Below are 20,728 nucleotides of genomic sequence, written 5' to 3'. Positions count from 1 at the left end.
TGAAAAGTAAAACAAACCACTGATATATCTTAGTGCAGATTATTTTATGAAGTATGGATTTGAGAAGGGGAAACATAGAATTAAGAGGAAAGTGAATGTTTGATTTAAATAAACAAACTGAATATGCATTATGTTGTACACCAGGTTTAATTGTTTAATTTTTTTCTCTTAAAATATCACAAGATCACTTAGAAAAAGACTAAAAGGATGCCTAAAAACCAACGTCATTATAATATTTAAATCTCTATTTCCAAGTAACTAATAAAATAACAGAATAAATTTGAAAAACAAGCTCTTCCTTCTCGTCATAAAGCACACTCTGGGGAGACATTATTTAAACTTGTAAGACTTTGCCAGAGAGTTTAATATGTGAAGCTGGAGAACAGAGTAAATACCATTTCTATGCTAGTAACAAAAACAAAACTAGGATTCTGAATTTTGTCAGTGCTTATTTCTTACTTTAGTTATAATGGAATATAGAGATAATGATCTTTAATGAGCAAATCCTTCAGTAACATCAACTGTCAGAAGAAGAAATGCATTAAAATATGAAATATGGAAGCAGTATGCAAAACTCTTAAATTGCTATTAAGCTAGAGTCCCAAAGGAGCACATCAGAAGAGAATAACAATAGGCATCGTGTTGCAATTGCTTTTTTCTCCCCTTTCACTTTTACTAATTCCATGTATCAGGTTGTACCAAATGAAATTGCCAATAAATTGCCATTTTTAACCTGAAATAAAAAAGGACATTTTATTTGGTTCACACACACACACACACACACACACACACAGAGAGAGAGTATATACACATGTATATTTGTATAGCCTACAGGCACTGAATGATGTGGTCCTGCCTTTCTTTGTGGAATGTCCTGGTTCCTGACTTTTTTTCTCAGTCCTCAGGGCAACTGCATATGCTATACTTGTTTTCTAAAAAATACCTTTTCAGAGCCATCTTGCTAACCCAACTAACTCATCTTTTGGGGCTTCGTTTTTAATGTCCTCAAAAAAATTGTCTGGCCTCTGAATTGCCAAGTGAAATGCTCCCTAATATATCTCTGATTACATGATGTTAGATCAGTATTTTTAGTTATACGTTTGCATACTAATTTAACATCTGTCTCCATTAGACTTCAGGGTTCAGGCATTCAGAATATAATAGCGATCAGTAAACATGTTGTAAAATGATTATTGACTTATTATTGTATTCATTATACATGTGATTACTTAAGAATAATAAAGTGAAGGAGAGTCACCAAGATATTAATCTTAGTTATCTCTTGGTGTATGGTGTCACAGCATTGTTCTATTTCTCTCTTTCTCTTAATATTTTTAAACTATTTTTTGCTGTAATTATATGTAAACATTTTTATGAGAATTTTTGTCTTTTCAAAATTCTGACAACAGAATAATAAGAAAAAAAGAACAAGCATAAAAATTTTAAAAGAAAAAAAATGTAAAAAGAAAGTTTGCAAATCTGAACATTTGAATTAGAATAGAGGGTCCTTGGTGGAGCCATCTGCATGTCCCCAGGCATGGAGATAACAGCTGGTATACTTTAAAGAAATAGTTGTTTGTCACAAGTGTAGTAGAGACTAGTCTGTAAAATTTCACAAAGAGCCTAGAAAGGGAGTGGACAGTCTCAAACTCTAAATGGAAGTGTAGGAACTTTTCTTTCTTGAATGTTCCTTTTGAAAGCTCTCATGAAGAGTTGGCATGACTAGATTTACATTTGAAAATGTGCAAGTAAAATATGGATTGTAAAAGGAAGGGAGTGGAGGCAGTGAGGTCAGCTATAGGCCTTAGTAGCATTTCAGGGTATAGATGGTGACAGCCCAGAGTAGAACAATGGCTATGGAAATACAAAGGAAGGATGGATAGAAGAGAAAAGACAAAGCACCAGGTGAATGATGATGTCATTTACCAGAAAAAGGGTACCCAAGAAAAAGAGTGGTTTAGAGGCTAAGAGAAAATTAGATAGGTTTGAGTTAAAGGTTGAAATGGAACTTCCAGACAGGGATGTCTAGTAGGAGAGAGGTAAATGTTAAGAAATTAAGACTTGAAAGTCATTAATATAATTCTAATAGCTGATGCCATGGGATTATGGTGAGATTTCCTTAAAAGAGAAATCAGAACAATAAAAAAGAAGGCAGAAATTTTCTTTTGGAAAAACACCTAGTTTTCAGTGAACTAGGGAAGAGGACTTAAGAAAATAAATTGAAAAAGTAGAGTTGGAAAACAATTGGGAGACTGATATTATCATAGAGACTTAGGGAAGAAGGTTTTATGAGTGAAAGAGTATTCAAGAGAGTAGCATGCTTCCTGGATATTAGAGGACCCTAAAGTGATTATGATGATGATAACAACAGTGGTGATGATGATACACTATCGTTTATCAGTTGCTTACTCTGTACCACGCTTAATTATAAGACATGTATTATTTGCATGTCTTAATTCATTTTGCACTTAATATGTGTGTTCTATTAGAATATGGGAGGTGTAAGTCATGTTGGAATAACTTCATGACTAAATAGAAAGTGGATCAGTGAATGGCCTGATACAACTTATTCTTCAAAAATACTTACCTGCTCTGGGAATAAAATTTCAAATAGTACAGTTGAATTTTGCCATAAATTCTACAAATCTAGTTCTTGATTAATTCAAATTATAATTTCACTTTAAGTGGCCTTTTGATACTTGTCACATCCTATTATTTTAAAATATCCTACTTGTTGTAGTAAGATTGCCCTTGATTTTGAGTTGAAAAGGATTTATTTTGTCCTATGTGATCCAAACTTAATTGTGGACATTGAGCTGTTGCATTTGATTGAGAATGGAGGGCCCTGGTTCATGGTTGGCTGTAAATTCATAGGCAGTTGGAGTAGTGTCAGTTTCCAAGAAGGCTGGCACCAAGGAAATGCTAGGACTTGTTGATGGCAGTCACGTTACTCTAGAGTCCAGAAAGGAGAGCCGTTACTCAGACGGAACCTTTGCTTGAACTACATCCTACTTTGGCCTCGTGCACTCTGTGTTCCCCTGGGATATAAATCAACTTTCGGTTCTCTACCAGCCATAAGACACAAGAGGATCACTTCAGAACAAGAGTCCATGTTAAAGCCTTGATATGGATTATTCAGACACTGACAGTGATTCCTCTTTGGGATACAGCGATGATGAAGATTCCAGTGATGAAGTTCAAAGAATATCAGAGTCAGTGCACAGAAAATATTTTTGTTATTTGAAAATATTTTTGGATATTTTTCATGCTCTATGATTTCACTGAAAGCAATTTCTAACTCTTCCTAAAATGCTTAAAAGAATAGTACTAAACTGCATAGCTTTGATATTAATTAATCATTAATCAATAGCAACTTTGTAAAATATCTGTTAATCTGCCCAAAAATAGCTACTTCTGCAGTAACACGTGTTTATTAATTGTCATGCTAAAGTCAACTAATACTGGTAGAGAAATGCATGGATCTGAAACTTTATTTTTTAAAGAAGATGCACATGTTAAGCCTGGACTGTTATATAGATGTGTGTGTATTTATTTGCTATAAAGAACTGTGCTGAGTGTGCAAAGGCAATATGTGTTTGGTGAAAGTTTTTAATTAAGTATATAGTACATATAACTCTAGTCATATAATTTATGGCATTTTTTTTTCAAAATCTCATATATTCATCTATTAGATATTATTAAATACCTTAATCTACTAAAAAATTAAAAAGGAAATAAACATCAGTTTTTAAAATTAATACCGTCTCCCTTTTTTCTTCTCTTTTCCCATGTCTAAATCTAATTACATGAAATCCTGTTAACTAACTTAGGTTCACTAACGCAGAAGTTCTGTGAGAAGCCAGAACAGCTATGTGTGAACAAAGATAAGTTTTATCACAACAAGGAGCTATTAGGACCTCTGCCTTATATGAGTATGTAATATTTTATATCTGAATCCAAATGATATTTGCTTTTGATATGCTCCTTTGACCTTTAAAGGAAATAAGCATACACAGTAAATCACAGTGTTGTCAGCTTATGTGAGTAATATTTTCTCATAAATTTCTACTGTCTCTCATAAAATAAGGGATTTATATATGTCCGTACTAGGTAAGACATTAAATGGTATTTTACAGAAGCAGCTCTCTGAGTACACAGTTATGACATTTTAGACAATTGCATAGACTATCATAGTGGCATTAAGTACCTTAATAGACAATGACAATGCAATGGCCACATGAGTTAGGCATTGCATGAAGTTGGCCTTGAATAATTTGTAATTTTTATGTAGCATTATTATAAAGCAATATAACAGGGCTAGGACATAGCTATGGAGATAAATTCTAATAGTTTTGGAATCAAAATGCTTTACTGAATGGGGGGATGAGAATAAATATGTGATACCTTAATCAATAAAGATATTTAAAAAAAAGAAATGCTTTACTGAATTAATTTGCAATTGGACAGTCATAAACATACTAATGCTGTTTTCATTAACAATTACATATATTTTTACAATGATGGACAGACAGAGACATTATGACTACTTACTACTCAGAAGTTATTTTGCATTAAAATTAAGTCAGAACTGTTGTGCAAGTAAATTGGACAGCAGTGTATCAACAGTGGACTGTTTTGGAAAGAACATGGACTTTGGAGCCAGCCAGATCTTATTTCAAATTCCAATGCTACAACTCATTAGCTATGTCTGACTTTGGGTATGTTACCTAACCTTTATACCTCTGTGTAAATCTGGAATAAAATATCCACCTCTGTTAGATGCATTAAATGAAGTTTGTGTGAGATTTCATATATATATATATATATATATATATATATATATATATATACTAAATACTCATTAATTGGTAAATATTATAATCTCTTATTTAATTTGTTGTTTTCCTACATTATACATCTCTTCTGTTTTGGTATATGTCACTTTACAGGATACTAAGCCTGATTGAGGGCTATCACTTACAGATTTTCTTAAAATAAAATACTTTCAATTTCTGTTGACTGTGTCACTCTTCTGATCTTTGATTTTGCCCCATCTACACTTAAAAATATCTATGTACTTATTGTTGCAAGAAGACTAAATTCATTTTTTAAAATACATTCAATTTTTATGCCAGAGAATATGATGAAATTTTAAAATATTGAAATATTTATAATGAAATCATTTTTTAAAATCTATATGCACAGAACATATTATAAAAAAGGGAAGCATTATCTCATATATTTCATACTTTGAAAGACTGTGAGCAGTTTCTAAATTACCAAGATAGAAATATGTTTTCGGGAAAGTGAGATTTAATATGATGTTCTCTATAAAGCTATGATGTGGTTATTTGTGTGGGTGTGTTTAACAATGACAGCAATTTGTAATAATTTATACAAAATTGAGCAAACTCCTTGGAAATAAGCCATTCACACGATTTATAGAAGACCTGATGGGCATTACTGACATTTTCTACTTATGTCCACTTCAAATTCCCATTCAGAAAGTGATAATGGAATTGAAAATATCTTGTCTACTTCAATGGAGCAAAAAGAAAATCCACACTTCATTCTTGGGTAGGAATGTTTCATAAAACACATTGCTCTATAAGGACAGACATGACAGCACTGTTGACAAGAGCTAGGGATAATAAACAACAGAACACATTGCTCTCTATGTGCCAGGCATTATGATAAACAAATCTCCGATTATCTCATTTAATATGACACAGTGAGGAGGCATTCTTACCATCCCCCTTTTTTTTACAGGTGAGAAAGCTGAGCCTTTCACACAACTTGCAGCGTGTCTTGTAAAACCACTGCAGTGGGATTCCAGAGCCTGTGTAGTGGGCCTGGGGCTGGGGTGCCTGTGCCATCCTGTACTACACACTTCCTAAGCACCTGCTGTGTGCCAGCCGTTTAGGGTAAAATGGAGAGCAAAAGTAGCCATGGAACCTGTGCTCATGTGCTTTAGTAGGAGGAACATAGTGTCATTAAAGCAACAAATGTATAATTGCAGTAATAGGTGGTTGGACAAAGAGGTATGCAGGGCCATGAGAATGAAAACACATTGAACATGTTCTCATTAATTCACATGGTTCTCCTGAGGAAGGGGCACATCGGCCAAGATCTAAAGGATAAGCAGGAGCAAGGAGTTGGAGACAAGATTCCTAGGCTTAGGGAAGGCACATTAAAGGAGATGAGGGGTTCAGAGATGGAAAGGAGGACAGTTTGGCTGGAAAGGGGAGAATGTGAGGGAGGCACTGGGAAGAGGATGCTGGGAGTTGTGGAGATGATAATGAAAATTTTAGAATAATTATCATTAAGGGAACTTAGTATGGTAGGTGGGTTAAAAATGACAATAATCAGTACCTTTCTTGTTTAATGACCACTGAGAAACAAATGGGAAAGGCTGCCACTCATGAGAAACTAATGATATGAAACACCTAAATATACTGTTTTTGAAATGTCAGCTCTAAGGGAAAAAGATTAAGAAATATTATTTAAAGATAGAAAACTAGATCTGGAAAAAGTGGAGAGTCATGCCATATGTTCTTGTATGGGAATTATTAGAATCAGAATCCATTTTTTCTGAAATCAATGTATAAATGTAATACAACTCTAGCAGAGTCCGAGAGTGGGTTTCTTTAGGAGAGGGAATTTATTTTGAAGTCTATATAAAATGTGAATGTTTAAGAATATCATCAAGATATTTCTGAAAAAGAATTTCAGTAAGGGGGAACTTGCTGTATCACATTCTATTATAAATGCAAAATAGTTATTGTAAAGCAACAATGATTTTAATAGCATGATGCATTAACAATGAAAGAAATAAAGATCAGTGGGGAAAATACAGAGTTCAGAAATATATGTGATAAGTTGGTGTATTAAAAAAAAATGAATATCCACTGAAAATATCTTTATTTTTAAGACTTACATCTCTATCCTGTAGAAACATATGATGTTTTAATTATGCTTTTTGGAATGTGTTAATACTATATTATTTCCTATGTACATATCTCTGTAATGCATTTCAAATTCATATTCATCATTAATTATATTAACTTAGAAATGTTACCTTTCTAGGAAAGAGAGAACGTTTTCAAGTATAACTTATGTTTTCATGCAGTGGTACCATTAAATTTTTAGTAGCTCAAAATGACATGTGAATGCTAATTTACCAAATTCACCTTTGACCACTGGATCAGACAGAGATATCAGGGAAGGTTTTTTAAAGGTTTAAGAGGTTGACAGATACCCCTACAGTGACAAATTACAAGCTTCTAAAGAGAGGGTATATACAAATTTCTGTCACTGTGATAAAGATTTGTCAAATACTCTTAATGAACCATAAGCTCTGGCACAGATGAGTAACCATGTACTAGAAGTTGCCAAAGGTTGAGCCACATAAAAGCAGAGTCTCTACAGTAAGGAAATAGTTGATACAGATCAATTGTTCTCAAGGTTAGAATGATAAATTCATACACACTATGAGTTAGATTCTCAATCTCCAGAAATATACCTTCAGGTCCTTTAAAAATTTCATCTGCCTATGTTTATTACTGTCTCTATCATAGACCAATTAATTTAGTAATTCCCCAGAAAGCATAGGGAATGATAATATAAAATCATTTCACTTCCGTGAGTGAAACTTTACGTTTGAAGATGATAACTGCTGAATTTATAACTGTGAAATTTGTGTGCTGCATGACAAGAACAAGGTGGTTCCTCAGAACAAGGAAATTTGAAAGACGAACAAAGCTTAAACCTGCAAGTGGATAATTGATAAGAGTATACATAATTTACTAGGCTTCCTGAATGAATCACAAGGAACACTTTTGTTTGATAGTAAAGGTTATTTTTACTTCAATCTCTCTCTCTTTTTTTATACAGGGAGGATGTGAGAACAGCAAACGTAATTGCTGCAGAAGCTGTGACCTGCCTTGTGATTGACAGAGAGTAAGTACATTCTTTGTTATGCATATTGCACACTCATATCAGTGGCATGCATGAGTTTCTGGAATTAGACATCATTTTATGGAGCTATTAATATTTGTTTCATGTATTTTCATTTTAAAATGACTTTTATACTTGATTGTCATTTCCTATTATTCTTGAAAGTAGCCATTCTATCTCTATGGTCTTCACCAAGGTACTTAAGCACTGTGAGCTTCGCCTCAGCTCATTTATAAACTGGGGACAAGGCAACATGATAGCCATATTGTGAGGATTAATGGGAACGCACAAGGAAAGCCACATGTCCCCATGTGTTTTAGTCAGGAGGCACTCAAGCGATACCAGATATTTGTGTAAATTTTTAGAATGATAATAACTATAATAATAATAATAATAATAATAATAATAGATTAATCATATCAATTGTTAAGCATATTTTAGTTATTTCATCTTTTCTTCCATTCCCTGACTCCTATAATAGAAGCATTTTAGGAAGACAGTTTTGAAGAAAGCATCTTCTAGCCACAAACATATATGTAGGAACCTTGAAAGTTTGTCGCATGCTACCTAGCCCTGTTCCTTCCCTCCATTCTGGCTTGCTGTTCTCATGATCTGAATGCTTTATAGGTTAAACTACAGATGTCAGATTGCTGACTCTCCAAGAGCGTGGTTAAAATGCATGTGTGCTATCTGGAAGAGCCCGCTAAGTGTTTCCTCATTGCAGCGTGTATTGATAAGTTATCAGAAAAGCCAAGTGCCAGGCTCAAGGAGAAGTACTGCAAACCATCCATTTTAGTGGAGCTGGACTAGGCTGTGAGTGTCAGGGTGAAAGGAAACTGAGGGGGCGGATGTGATCAGCTCAGAATGCTGGAGTTGAGGTTGAATTTGGAGGGGTCTAAGTAATGAGAGATCCCACCTGATTCACAAATTTCATGTTAGGAAGCCCCTCTGAGTTGGATCTCTAGAACCAGAGCAGTGGCACAGGTGCCAAATGATAGTTGTATCCATAGTTATATCTGAAGTAGATATGCTTTGTCAGGTTCCCAGAAACAACAATTACCCATTCATTCATTCTTTCATTCAGCCAACATTTTACTATGGATCTACTATACACAAGGCATTGTGAGGGACCATGGAAGGAATCAAATGAGTACTACAGGTCCTAGTTTAGCAGTTAGCTTCTAATATGCACAAATAATCATCATGCAAAGCAGAATACAAAAGTGTCCGAATACATATTTATGGGCGTCTGGAAAAGAGGGTGACTGCTTCTGAAGATAATCAGGGAAGTCTTCATGAAAGAAATGGTATCATTAGGTGGATCTGGAAATACAGGCGAGGTGATATAATTAAAGTGAACAGCAGAAGCAATGCTCACAAGGGAACTATGAGCTATCTAAATTGTCAAGAGTGAGGCTGTGTAAAGGTAGTTGGAGGAGATATTATGACAAATAAATTCATAGATGTACTGGGGCTGGTTCATCAAGAACACTGAGTATTGGGCCGAAACCGGTTTGGCTCAGTGGATAGAGCGTCGGCCTGCGGACTCAAGGATCCCGGGTTTGATTCCAGTCAAGGGCATGTACCTTGGTTGCAGGCACATTCCCAGTAGGGGGTATGCAACAGGCAGCTGATCCATGACTCTCTTTCATCAATGTTTCTAACTCTCTCTTCCTCTCTGTAAAAAAATCAATAAAATATATATTAAAAAAAAAAAGAACACTGAGTATTGGGATGAGAGTAACTCTGACAATTTTATGCAGCAAAATAATGCTACTCTAACACTGTTTGGTAGATTAATCTGTGAATTATGCATAAAATAGAGGGAGAGACTAAGGGCTGAATGTTTGGTGAGAAGTCTTTCAATCCAAGTGATGATTATAAGGTATTTTGAAAAAGTGGAAAGTATAGCCATAGAAGTTTAATAACTTGATAGGTTTCCTGGTAAATGGTAAATCACAGATTAACCTAATCACAAGGAATCAAATTGAAGGAGATTTTGTGGGTCATCTAGTCGAGCTCCTTCATTTTAACTGAGGGCCTGAGAGATGCAGGAGTACCAAGTAGCATCACACACATACTTTTGCCTCATCGTAATTTTCTCTTTTCTCAAACCTAATCATCTATGGAGCATGCACAGTGGAAAATGCCCAGGCTTTGGCAAATAAAGCCCAATATTTGAAACCTGACTGCAACATTTTATGACAATAGGGGCAAATTACTTAAACTCTAAGTCTCAGTTTCCCCATCTGAAAAAGTAAGATGATATTACCTAAATTATAAAATTGTTTTGAAGATCAATTTAATATACATATCGTTCCATAGACATCACAACTTGTGTAGTAAGCACTCAATAAATGTCTTTATCCTCCTCTTCTTAAAGAAAGGCATAGACATTTATTGATCTAAAGATTTTCTCTGTGATCAGCATAAGTTTGTCTTATGGATCTAGATAGAGAGGACACCTTGAGTGAGATCTAGTGTAAACATAAATATAGAGAAGACAGCTTGAATCTAGGACTCAAGAAATGTGTTTCTGTACTCTTAGGAAAGAGTGGGCTTCCCACCAAGTATTGGATTTACAGCTTAATAAAAAAAAAAAAAATCAAACTGGAACTGAAGGATCCTGTCAAAAGCCTGGGACTAGTACCTAATTTATGGCCAATTAGAGGGGCACCAGGGCTTCATCCCGTGCAAACAGATGGCAGAACGGTCAACAGGAGCAAATTTACAAGTGGGGTACCAGGTTAAATAAGCACATGACTTCATCATTCCAGAGGGAGAGTACAAGAATTAATTAGTTGTAACTAATCATGCATGTCAGCAGTTGTTTTCCATGCTCACTGACAAACTAGGAAATGATGAACAGATCCGTGCTTTCCTTAAAAAGCATTCTCTGAGAATCGGTTTCTTGCAACCTAATCATTATCTTAGTAACGGTCTGCCGTGCTTCCAAAATTCGTGGAAGTATATTTAAAAAGAATATTAGTCTAACAAAACAAAACAGACCCAGGGACATGGAAGCATGCAACAAACGGAGGATTCTCAGAGGGAAGGAGGGGAGGGGGATAGAAAAGATCATCATAAGCACTGCTCACAAGGGAACTAGGAGCTATTTAAACTGTCGAGAGTGAGCCTGTGTAAAGGTAGTTGGAGGACTTACATGCATATGTGCATAACCCATGGGCACAATAGTGGAGTGAAGGCCTGGGGAGAGAACAGGATTGTGGTGGAGGGGGTCAATGGGAAAATAAGAGGGACAGCTGAAATACTTTTGACAATAAAGACACATATTAAAAAGAAGGAGACAACCTCTTGAAATACAGACACTCTGAAGTGGAAACACAAGAATATTAGTCTAAAAGAACATTCTATTTCTATTAATACATGTTTTTGAATATATATAAATAACTAGGTGTCTTTAGCACCTCTTGCTTCAGAGTCCATGAAAAGAAATAAATATAAGGGTAAGTGGCATTGTTGTGTTTCAGACTGTTATGGAATATTTACTTCTTCTTTGGCATGGAGGAAGCTAGATGTTCAGTAAAATAATTATTTTTGACATCAATATCATTGTGAAAAAATGGTAATATAAGTACCAGTGAATGTCAAGTTATATATTTCTCCCTAGGAAATCAAGTTCTAAGTTAGACTTGTAACTCTATTGCAGATTTACTGTGCAACCTTCAAGATACAGGTTATGAGAACTGAAATAACACAGGTGATGAGAACTGAAATATTTCCATGCTGGTTGATACGTAGTTGTTTGAACTTTATGTGTGTTAACCTGCTGCCCTGGTTATCTGACTCCCCCATTCCAAGAATACCCAGGTCTCCTTCATCCAACCACTAAAAGGTGGCATCTGACAAACACCAGGCCCAGTTCCCATTCTTACTGGTCAGAACCTATGCCATACTGGCTGTTAATTATTGTGACTATCGCCCCAGTAATGTCAGCTTACATGACATTTTATGACCATTGATTTCAAACTTTTATTTTACCAAACACATTGTTTTCATAGAATGAATTAGAAAGTACACAGAAACTTCTCTGGGCCCGTGGGGGTAAGCTCTTTAGAGAGCCCAGGGGTCTTCCTATTCTTCCCCCAAGTCCTTCCCAGTGGTTCCTAGGAGTTGGTAAGGTAATTTACAAACGCTTGTAGCTTACCTCTCATTTATGACACAGGATATTTAGTCACACTTTGGAGTCAGTTGTGACACTGATACCAAGAACTGGCCTAGAGGACACGCAGTGTGCTTGGCATAAAAATGACAAGATTAGGAGCGAATGTCACGTGTCAGATTACAGGACTTTACAAATAACCAATTTCATTGACTTTTGGGAACCTGTTTGCTGCTCTATTTTTTATGGGTCTTGGGACCAGCAATAGACATACGGATTGCCTCCTAATCATTAGCCTAGTGGCAAAACTCTTGCTACTTTTATTATTTTTAGAATCTTGTTACTTTAAAAAAATGTATGGCATGAATATGACTATTACTCATGAGGCAACTATAGCTCTCTAGGAGGTTAAACATTTGAACCACACTCACTTAGGCTCCCCTGATCTATAGAGATATTTCAGCTTCTAAAATGGCTATTCCTGTTAAAACTGGAATCAGAATGTCAGAAGAGATGGAAACATGGAGAAAATAGTATTTATCTAGTTTCTCTCAGTGAGCGTGCTATCTGTGTTTCCGCTAAGCAACTTGATGAGGGGTGGGATGAGGCTCATCGAGCCACAGGTTCAAGGAAGATAAATGATCAGTAACTTACCCAAGAAGCACAGTGGGTTGTATGTAGTGCAGTTTTCCTTCCTGGGGAGGGTATGCAAGTATGAAGCCATAGCTGCACCACTTAAACCACAGGTAAGGGAATGTTTTTTTCTGTAAAGGGTCAGATAGTAAATATTTCATGCTTTGTGGGCGAAATGATCTTTGTTGCACTTGCTAAACTCCTCTATTGTGAAGCATCCATCTTATATAAAAACTGCTGTTTGAAATTTTAATTCTGCTATTTGACTTCTGTAAATGCTTGCTTGCTTAAATAATAAGGGAAAGACTACTCCCACTTCAGAGAGGCCATTAAACCTTCCCCAGATGAAATTATCAGTGCTGGCACCAGGCCAGGCCTTTGGTTGAGGTCTCAAGGCCCCAGCACATAAGGGCTCCTTTAAGAACTTGCAAAGGAGTCCGGAAACACCCCATATTTGGGAGAAACTAAAGGTAGAAACATATAAATAGGGAAAGTTCCTTCATGTTGGGGTCCAGAATTTGAGAGATATTTTCCTCTGGACCCGCACATAATAGATGTGTAACTCCATCTCTCTAAGTGTTGCTTGGTTCTTCTCCGGTTTTCTGTAACAGATGTAGCGCAAAAGCAACCAAAGATACTCTATAAATAAATGACATCGGTTGTGTTCAGAAAGCTTTATTGATAAACACTGAGATTTAAATTTTATATTACTTTCATGTGTCAAGAAGTTTTATCCAACTTCTAAAACTTTTTATTTTCACTGTTTTAAAAATACATTTTTTTAAAAAAATCATTCTTAGCTAATGGTCAGGCAACGGGCTGAATTTGGTCTGTGATCCACAGTTTGCTGACCCCTGACTTTAACAGGGTAAAGAATGGAGTGCGGCTCCCAGTAGTCCCGTTCAGAACTTCCTCAATGCTGTGCTCAGCCTGTCTTTTCAGTGAAGCAGATACATAAAGACGCTGCTTGAAGTGCCCTCAGTGTTGGTCCTCCTGGTGCCATCTGTCTACAACTTTCCCCTTCCTAACACCCTTTCCCCCAAGTCTCCTTGTTTTCTTCCCTGTACTCTCTTCTGTAGACACCACACGCCCCCATGCACACACCACATTTCTTTGTTTTTGATCCCTGCCTTTAATTTCATTCTTGTATTCTCTAGGACTTCACTCCAGGCTTTGTATTAATTTGGCTAACAGCTAATTAGAGATTAGGATGGTTCTCTGCAGAGTTATTTGCATTTTGATGACAGACTCCGGAAGACTAAAAAGTCATGAAAATCTGAGAGTTTAGAATTTTCAGGTGCCAAGCAGGGAGAGGAGAAGAATAATTAAGGGGAGAATTGGGATACAAGCAGAATCTTTCAGGCACCATTTTAACCCCACTAACCAGGTCAGTCTCATAGGGGCCCATGCACCTTCTAGTCACCCGTGTCCTTGTCTTTATATAGCTTGCCATTCTGAGTCCACATGATAGGACTATAGGGATTGCACATGTGACAATACCTGTAGCCACACTGCTTAACTGATAGGGTGATAAACTTAAAATATTTTGCAGCCTCAGCCTTTCCTACAGCCTAAGTGGATTTTATTTTGGTTCATTTTCGAGAATGAAATCTGAGGTGATGTGAAGATATTGGCAGCGTGATCACAAGAAAGCAAATGTGCATCATGAAGACTGGTGTCAGCAGCAATCATCTGGGCTTATCTTTTTTATGGAGCTGTTATTGTTTTGTGTACTTTACAAAAATAATATTTATTAAGCAGGAGAGATAAAATCCAGAAGTTTAGAAGAAAGGGAGACGTTTTCTTAGTTCCGTTTAATGATGTGAGAGTTGAATTATAGCATGCCCTGAGCAAGCATGATCTATCTACAAAATAAGCACATTTCCCCTGGAAAAGGAACATATCCAGAGACAGTATTTGTTGGTTCAAGTCATGGAAAGAGGTATGAGGCTTTAAAATGGTAGGCCCTCCTCCGAGAGTCCATAAAGAAATGATACAAAACCTCACTGATGGGAAAACTTAAGGCAAAGGTCCGGTCTCTTGCTTTATCCAGCCAACTAGAACTTACTAGTTAACTTGTCATATGCCATCCACTCAGACAACTAGTATTTGGGGGGTTTAGTGGCAAATATGTAAATATTATTTTTATCTATATTGTATATTTAATCCCAAACTCTAACCTGTTAAGTCCCAACCCCATAGAAAGTTTGCACAGTACTCTTTGGTCAACTGTGGGCTCTATTCAAGATAAGAGAAGTCCTGTGTCATTACTATGTTGGTGAGTCATTAATCATACTTAGCACATTTTTTTGTTGTTTAAAAAACTTGGTTAAAATTTTTAGATGGTAACTGGATTAGTTAGAAAGTCATAGCAGATATTTAAGAATGAGAAGTAGGAGGGACCTTACAGACCAGAACTTGACAAACTTTTTCTATAAAAAAGTGAGATAATACATACTGTTTTTAGTTTTGTGGCTACTTCTTTGTCATAAAAACTTAACTCTGCCATTTGGCTAAGGGCAGTAGCTTGTTAAACTCTTTTATAGTTCAGCTTCCCACCCTGGGGATCGAACCCATAACCCAGGCATTTGCCCTGACTGTGAATCAAACTGTGATCTCCTGGTTCATAGGTTGACGTTCAACCACTGAGCCACATTGGCCAGTCTCTAATACATTTTTATGACACTTTGCAAAACTTCTCTTCCAAAGTTTTTTAATCCTCAATTTGAGGATTTGTTTATTTATTTTTAGAGAGAGAAGAAGGGAGAGGAAGTGAGAAACATTGATGTGAAAGAGAAACATCGATTGGTTGCCTCCCAGTATAGAACTTGCAACCCAGATATGTGCCCTAATTGGAAATCAAAACTGCAACCTTTGGTTTACAGAATGATGCTCCAACCAACTTGGCCACCCGACCAGGCCCTGTCTTCCAAATTTTTAAAGTATTTTTAAATTGAGGCATGAGAAAGGTGAATCCTTGGGGGTGGGAGTGGGGGTGGATTGTCCAAACTCTTTAGCACTAAGGATAGGATTGCAACAGAGAGGTCTCATGATAAATGTTTCAGTGCTTTTTCACCGGAATCACATTATGATTTAATTTACCAAGATATACGACTCATGCATTTACTAACTCAATAACCACATGTTAAGTATCTACTGTGTGTGAAGCCCTAGATTCAGTGCTGTGATAAATAAAATCATGACAATAAGTAACATAATGATATTAGCAAAAACACCTACCTGATAAAGAAGAAATTGATGATTTATGAACTGAGCCAAACTATATTTGTTGGGTTAAACCTGAAGTGAATTCTGCTAAGATGAAATGTTAGTGGGCAAGATCTCTGAGTTCCAAGTGTCTCTTCAAATGACAGCCAACCTCACTGCATCAAAACCTCACCATCGGGCCAAATGGTTGGAATCACTGAATGAAAATGGCAATTTTAATACTTTACTTCATTTATTTCATAAAAAATAAATGGGGCCTTTGCTCAACCACTCCCCTGACCTTCTGCAATGGACTGGTTTCACTGCATCATCATCTACTTGCTATGTCACGCATTTACCACACTTGTTCATCTGTTTTAACTTATGAACTACACCAGCTTAAGGGCAGAAACCATGTTTATTTGGTCCACTGCTGCATCCTTCATTCTTAGCACCGTGTCAGGAAGCCCGTACAGTAAGCACTCACTGACACTGGTTGCAATGAATGAATGAGTAATGCTGTATTGGTCTGGGTCCAATACAGAGACAGCACACAGTAATCTGAACAACAAGTTTATTGTAAATAATTAGAAACTAAGTAGGGGATTGGAGAAGGAGGGATTAGCTAGTAAGAAGTAAAGAGAACATTAGAGGCTGTACAAATAGGAGATATAAGGAGATATAGTTACCCTAAGCCTGTGAGACAGTACTCAAAGAGGACCCTTTCTTCTCACCCTCACCCACTCTATCCTCTACCCTGCCCAGCTGGGACAGAGAACTAGACCTTGTCATTAAGCAGGGTTTCTGAATTTTGGCACTATTGACATTTTAGATCATATATATTATATTTCTGTGTGTATCCTGTACATCATGACCTCCACTAACTAGATACTAGGAACCCCTCCCCCTATCCCTCTAGACATTACCAAATGTTCCTTCAGGACAAAATCACTCCCCTCCCCCAGAAGGAAACAGCCATGGCTTGCTATGGTCTGAAGTGCTTTGATGCCATGCCAGTGGAACTTGCACCAGAATTTTCCCCTGTAGGGCTCCAGGGAAAGCTGTTCATAGGAAGTATACAAGTTCCCAGGGGAAGCTGCTGGCTGCTTGGTGTTGCTGGACTCCGTGAACTGAAGTAGGCAGACCCCGGAGAAGCCACAAGAACCTACCAAGCACATTGGAACCAGGAAGTAAAACCCTTTAGTCTTGCAGTGTCTGCCAGTGTCCTCTTCTGGCAAAGTTCCAGTACCAGGTGGCCAAAAAACAAAACAACAAAAATTAAATACTCCAGATCATTTTTGACAGAGCAGTCAATAAGGGTGAATTTAGCGTTGACAGTACAGATTCCAAACCAAATCCTATTCTGAGATTCAGAGATATTAAATAAATAAATAAATAAATAAATAAATAAATAAATAAATAAATAAAAATTAAAAAAAAATTTAAAAAAGCAGTGTTTTTTTATTTTTATTTATTTTTGTTTTTTGTTTTTTTCAGACTAGAAGTAATTCCTGGCCAAACAGATACATTAAAAAAGCAACATGTGCCTTGCTGGTGTGTTGCAGTGGTTAAGCATCAACCCATGAACCAAGAGGTCATAGTTTGATGCTCAGAGCATATGCCTGGGTTTCAGGCTCAATCCCCATAGGGGTCAAGCAGAAAGCAACCAATCAGTGATTCTTTCTCATCATTGATGCTTCTCATATCTCCTCCCTCTTTTTTTCTCTCTCTGAAATCAATAAAAACATATTTTTAAAAATCAGCAGAGAAACCGTTCCAGTGTGAGAACTGGATGAATGGAGGACTTGCTGCATAAAGTGCAATGTGAGTGGAGTCTTTAAGTTTGAATGGGGATTTTACAAGTAAAGAACAGAGAGGAAAGGCATATCTTGCTGAGGGAAGGGCAACCAGAAAGACCTGGAATTTGGAAAGGCCATTGAATAGTGGTAAGTAGAAAATGGCAGAAAACAATAACAGGAATTATGGGTTAGGAATTGGATTGTCAGTTAGACAGGTGAGATATTATCCTCTGGGCAATGAGGAACCAACATAGGGCAGTTGCTACAGCAGTTTGTATTTATTTTTTAAGGAAGGGAGTGGAAGATAGATTGCTAAGCTACAGTCCTACAGATTGTTGATTAGAGCTTAAGAGTCTAAAGGTTTCTCCAAAGCAGATTTGGGGAAATAAATGTGGAAGATAAAAGAAGTGCTTCTATCTTGGAAGACTTGGTGGATGTCTGTCTATGACAGGTCAAAAGTATGGGAGACAAAGCAGGTTGGGATAGAAGTAATTATTCAATTCAGTTATGGCTATTGTAAGTTGAAACTGCTTAAGTAGTATTCAGATATTTACATGGAGAATTCCATTGGCAGTAAGAAATGAGTTTGTGTTTTCTTCTCCCTGACAATTAGACAATGAATGGAAATTGATGTTGGAGTTCACAGTTAATGAGTTTTAAAATATTGTAATTTTTTTAATGATAATTATTGTTTTGTTTTGTACTAGTGAATAAAGAATTTTTCCGTAAATGCTTAAAATGTCTATATTTCTGAGGCTTGCAATTTTTTTTCTATTGGATGTTTTTAAACTGTTTTTTAGCTATTCATAAACATCTTTGAAATCCAGAAACCAGCTGTTTGAGTGAATAAGAAAAACTGAGAAAACTTTGTTTCCAAATCTGAAAAATTAATCTTAATTTTTTCAACCAAGAGGATCATATTTGAAATTCTCTTTAAAAGTTTTCTGAATGGTGTTTTAGCTTTTTATTTGAGGAGGGATTATAGTGCTCCTTGTGTTCTAGAAATAAAGCAAAAAGGGAAGATGCCACAATTATCTTTTTTTGATCAGAGGAAGGGAATGAGGAAAGGGGGAGATAGAGATTGAGAGACTGATTTCAATATGAGAAAACATCGATTGGTGCCTGATGGGATCAAATTGGCAACCTGCACATGTGCCCCGTTTGGGAATGGAACCCACCACTTTTTCGTGTACAGGAAAATACTTGAACCCACTGAGCAACACCATCCAGGGCTCACTGATTAATTTCTGACAGAAGCTTAACAATCAGTTTAAAAATCAACAGTTTAATCATTAATTTTGAAAGTTTAATTCTGCTTTAGATATTCACATTGCTTTTTCGGTGGAATTAAGTGGTTTTGCTTACTTTGGTAGTTGAAGTAGCTATTACAGGCCCAGCTGGGTCATGAAGGTCTAAGACCTTCCTTCTCTTTGCTATATGTCTAGCACTGGGTGCTCATTTTGTAACTTATAGCATAGATGCATGAACTGGATGAGCATCAGCTAAAGGAACAGTGAAATCTGTTCCCAGACTAAGCTTTACTTACAAAGGAGGACCTTCCAGAGTTACTAGTTTTGATGAACTCTAATGGTCATATTAAGCCCCACCCTGTGATAGTCATGTAATTGAACTGCTATTAAAACAGAAACCAGAATAGCAAAAGCAAATAACGATTTGGTAATTGGTAAGGATGATGGTGTTCTAGAAGCACTATTGATAATAAAGTTCTTTTAAAAATATATTTTATTGATTTTTTACAGAGAGGAAGGGAGAGGGAAGAGAGAAACATCAATGAGAGAGAAACATCGATCAGCTGCCTCCTGCTCAACTCCTACTGGGGATGTGCCCGCAACCAAAGTACATTCCCTTGACTGGAATTGAACCTGGGAACTCTTCATTCCACAGGCCAATGCTCTGTCCACCAAGCCAAACAGGTTAGGGCTGATAATAAAGTTTTATCTAGACAAAAACCCCACTGGGACTGAGTGAAAACTTATATTACATAATTCACACAGGGTTGATTTGTTTCTCCCTTCTTTGTCTTGTTTTTACATTTTATAAAGTCATTGTCAAGTATTATAAATATAACTGTTCATTGAGAAAAATTGGAAAGCACAGAAAAATATAGATATAATACAGATATTCATGGTAACTAATGTTTCAGTATGTTTTCTTAAATAGTGGGATCATACTGTCTAAATTATTTTCCTACTTTGTTCACACACACACACAAACACACATATACATACTCACAAATAGAAGTAGATAGATATAGTTAGATATACTGATAGACAAATTTATAGTGCCATTTATTGAACACATGTGCCAATCACGAAGCTAATTGATATTGATAAGATTGATGATACATACATACATGCATAAATACATATATACATACCTTCTCTCATAGCACACATACAAGAATACTTTTTCTCCTCCATTATCAAGTATCATGTTGCAAGACATATAACCTCAAAGTAGAGAAATGAGTTTGAACATTTTTAAGTTGTGGTCTCTAGACCATTGTGCAGTTCATCCCCCAGTAGCAATCTGTGAGAACATCTGTTTCACTGCACTCTGATCAACCTGACTTTTTGATCGAAGGAATCTTAAAAGGCAGGATAGGGCATATCAGCCCTGGGCATGAAATATATCACCAACTCAGAAGAGCTAGTTTGACATTTACTCTTTTCTTTTAATAGATTTATGGAGCTTAGTTATTGACAATTAAAACCTGGAAGATAGTTCATTGTTTTACAATGACTTCTTTGTCCTGGAGAAGAATAAACACAATTAAAAAGGCTTTGGAAAATTATTAAAGAAGAAAAGCGCTGAAATAACCTTTTTCTGAAATGTCAGGAGTAAATAGTAGAGGCTAACAAAATACCTGGAAAGAAAGGATAAACATAGAAAATGGAAATTATCCAAGTGACTAATTAAAATGTGGACCAAAATTATGATGTGATAAGACCCCAATTTATAGATGATACAGAATGTCGAGAAGAAGGAA

General features: G+C 36.3%; 1 protein-coding gene and 1 long non-coding RNA gene across 5 annotated transcripts in view; one reads left to right on the top strand and one right to left on the bottom strand.

The window, feature by feature from the left end:
• Nucleotides 1-20,728, bottom strand: part of LOC311632253 — a 580,642-nt gene that overhangs the window by 138,093 nt on the left and 421,821 nt on the right. The gene's annotated exons all lie outside the window — the stretch shown is intronic.
• Nucleotides 1-20,728, top strand: part of PRKG1 (protein kinase cGMP-dependent 1) — a 1,113,305-nt gene that overhangs the window by 974,129 nt on the left and 118,448 nt on the right. For both annotated transcript variants that reach the window (XM_084903443.1, XM_084903442.1), the window contains one exon: nt 7,894-7,959. In XM_084903443.1, coding sequence (XP_084759569.1) covers nt 7,894-7,959 — 66 coding nt within the window. The remainder of the gene's footprint in view (nt 1-7,893; nt 7,960-20,728) is intronic.

The sequence above is a fragment of the Pipistrellus hanaki genome (assembly GCF_964339955.1).
Source record: "Pipistrellus hanaki genome assembly, chromosome: 14".
NCBI classification, from domain to species: domain Eukaryota; kingdom Metazoa; phylum Chordata; class Mammalia; order Chiroptera; family Vespertilionidae; genus Pipistrellus; species Pipistrellus hanaki.
The sequence above is the reverse complement of the archived record's forward strand: the minus strand, read 5'-3'. Positions and strand labels throughout refer to the sequence as shown.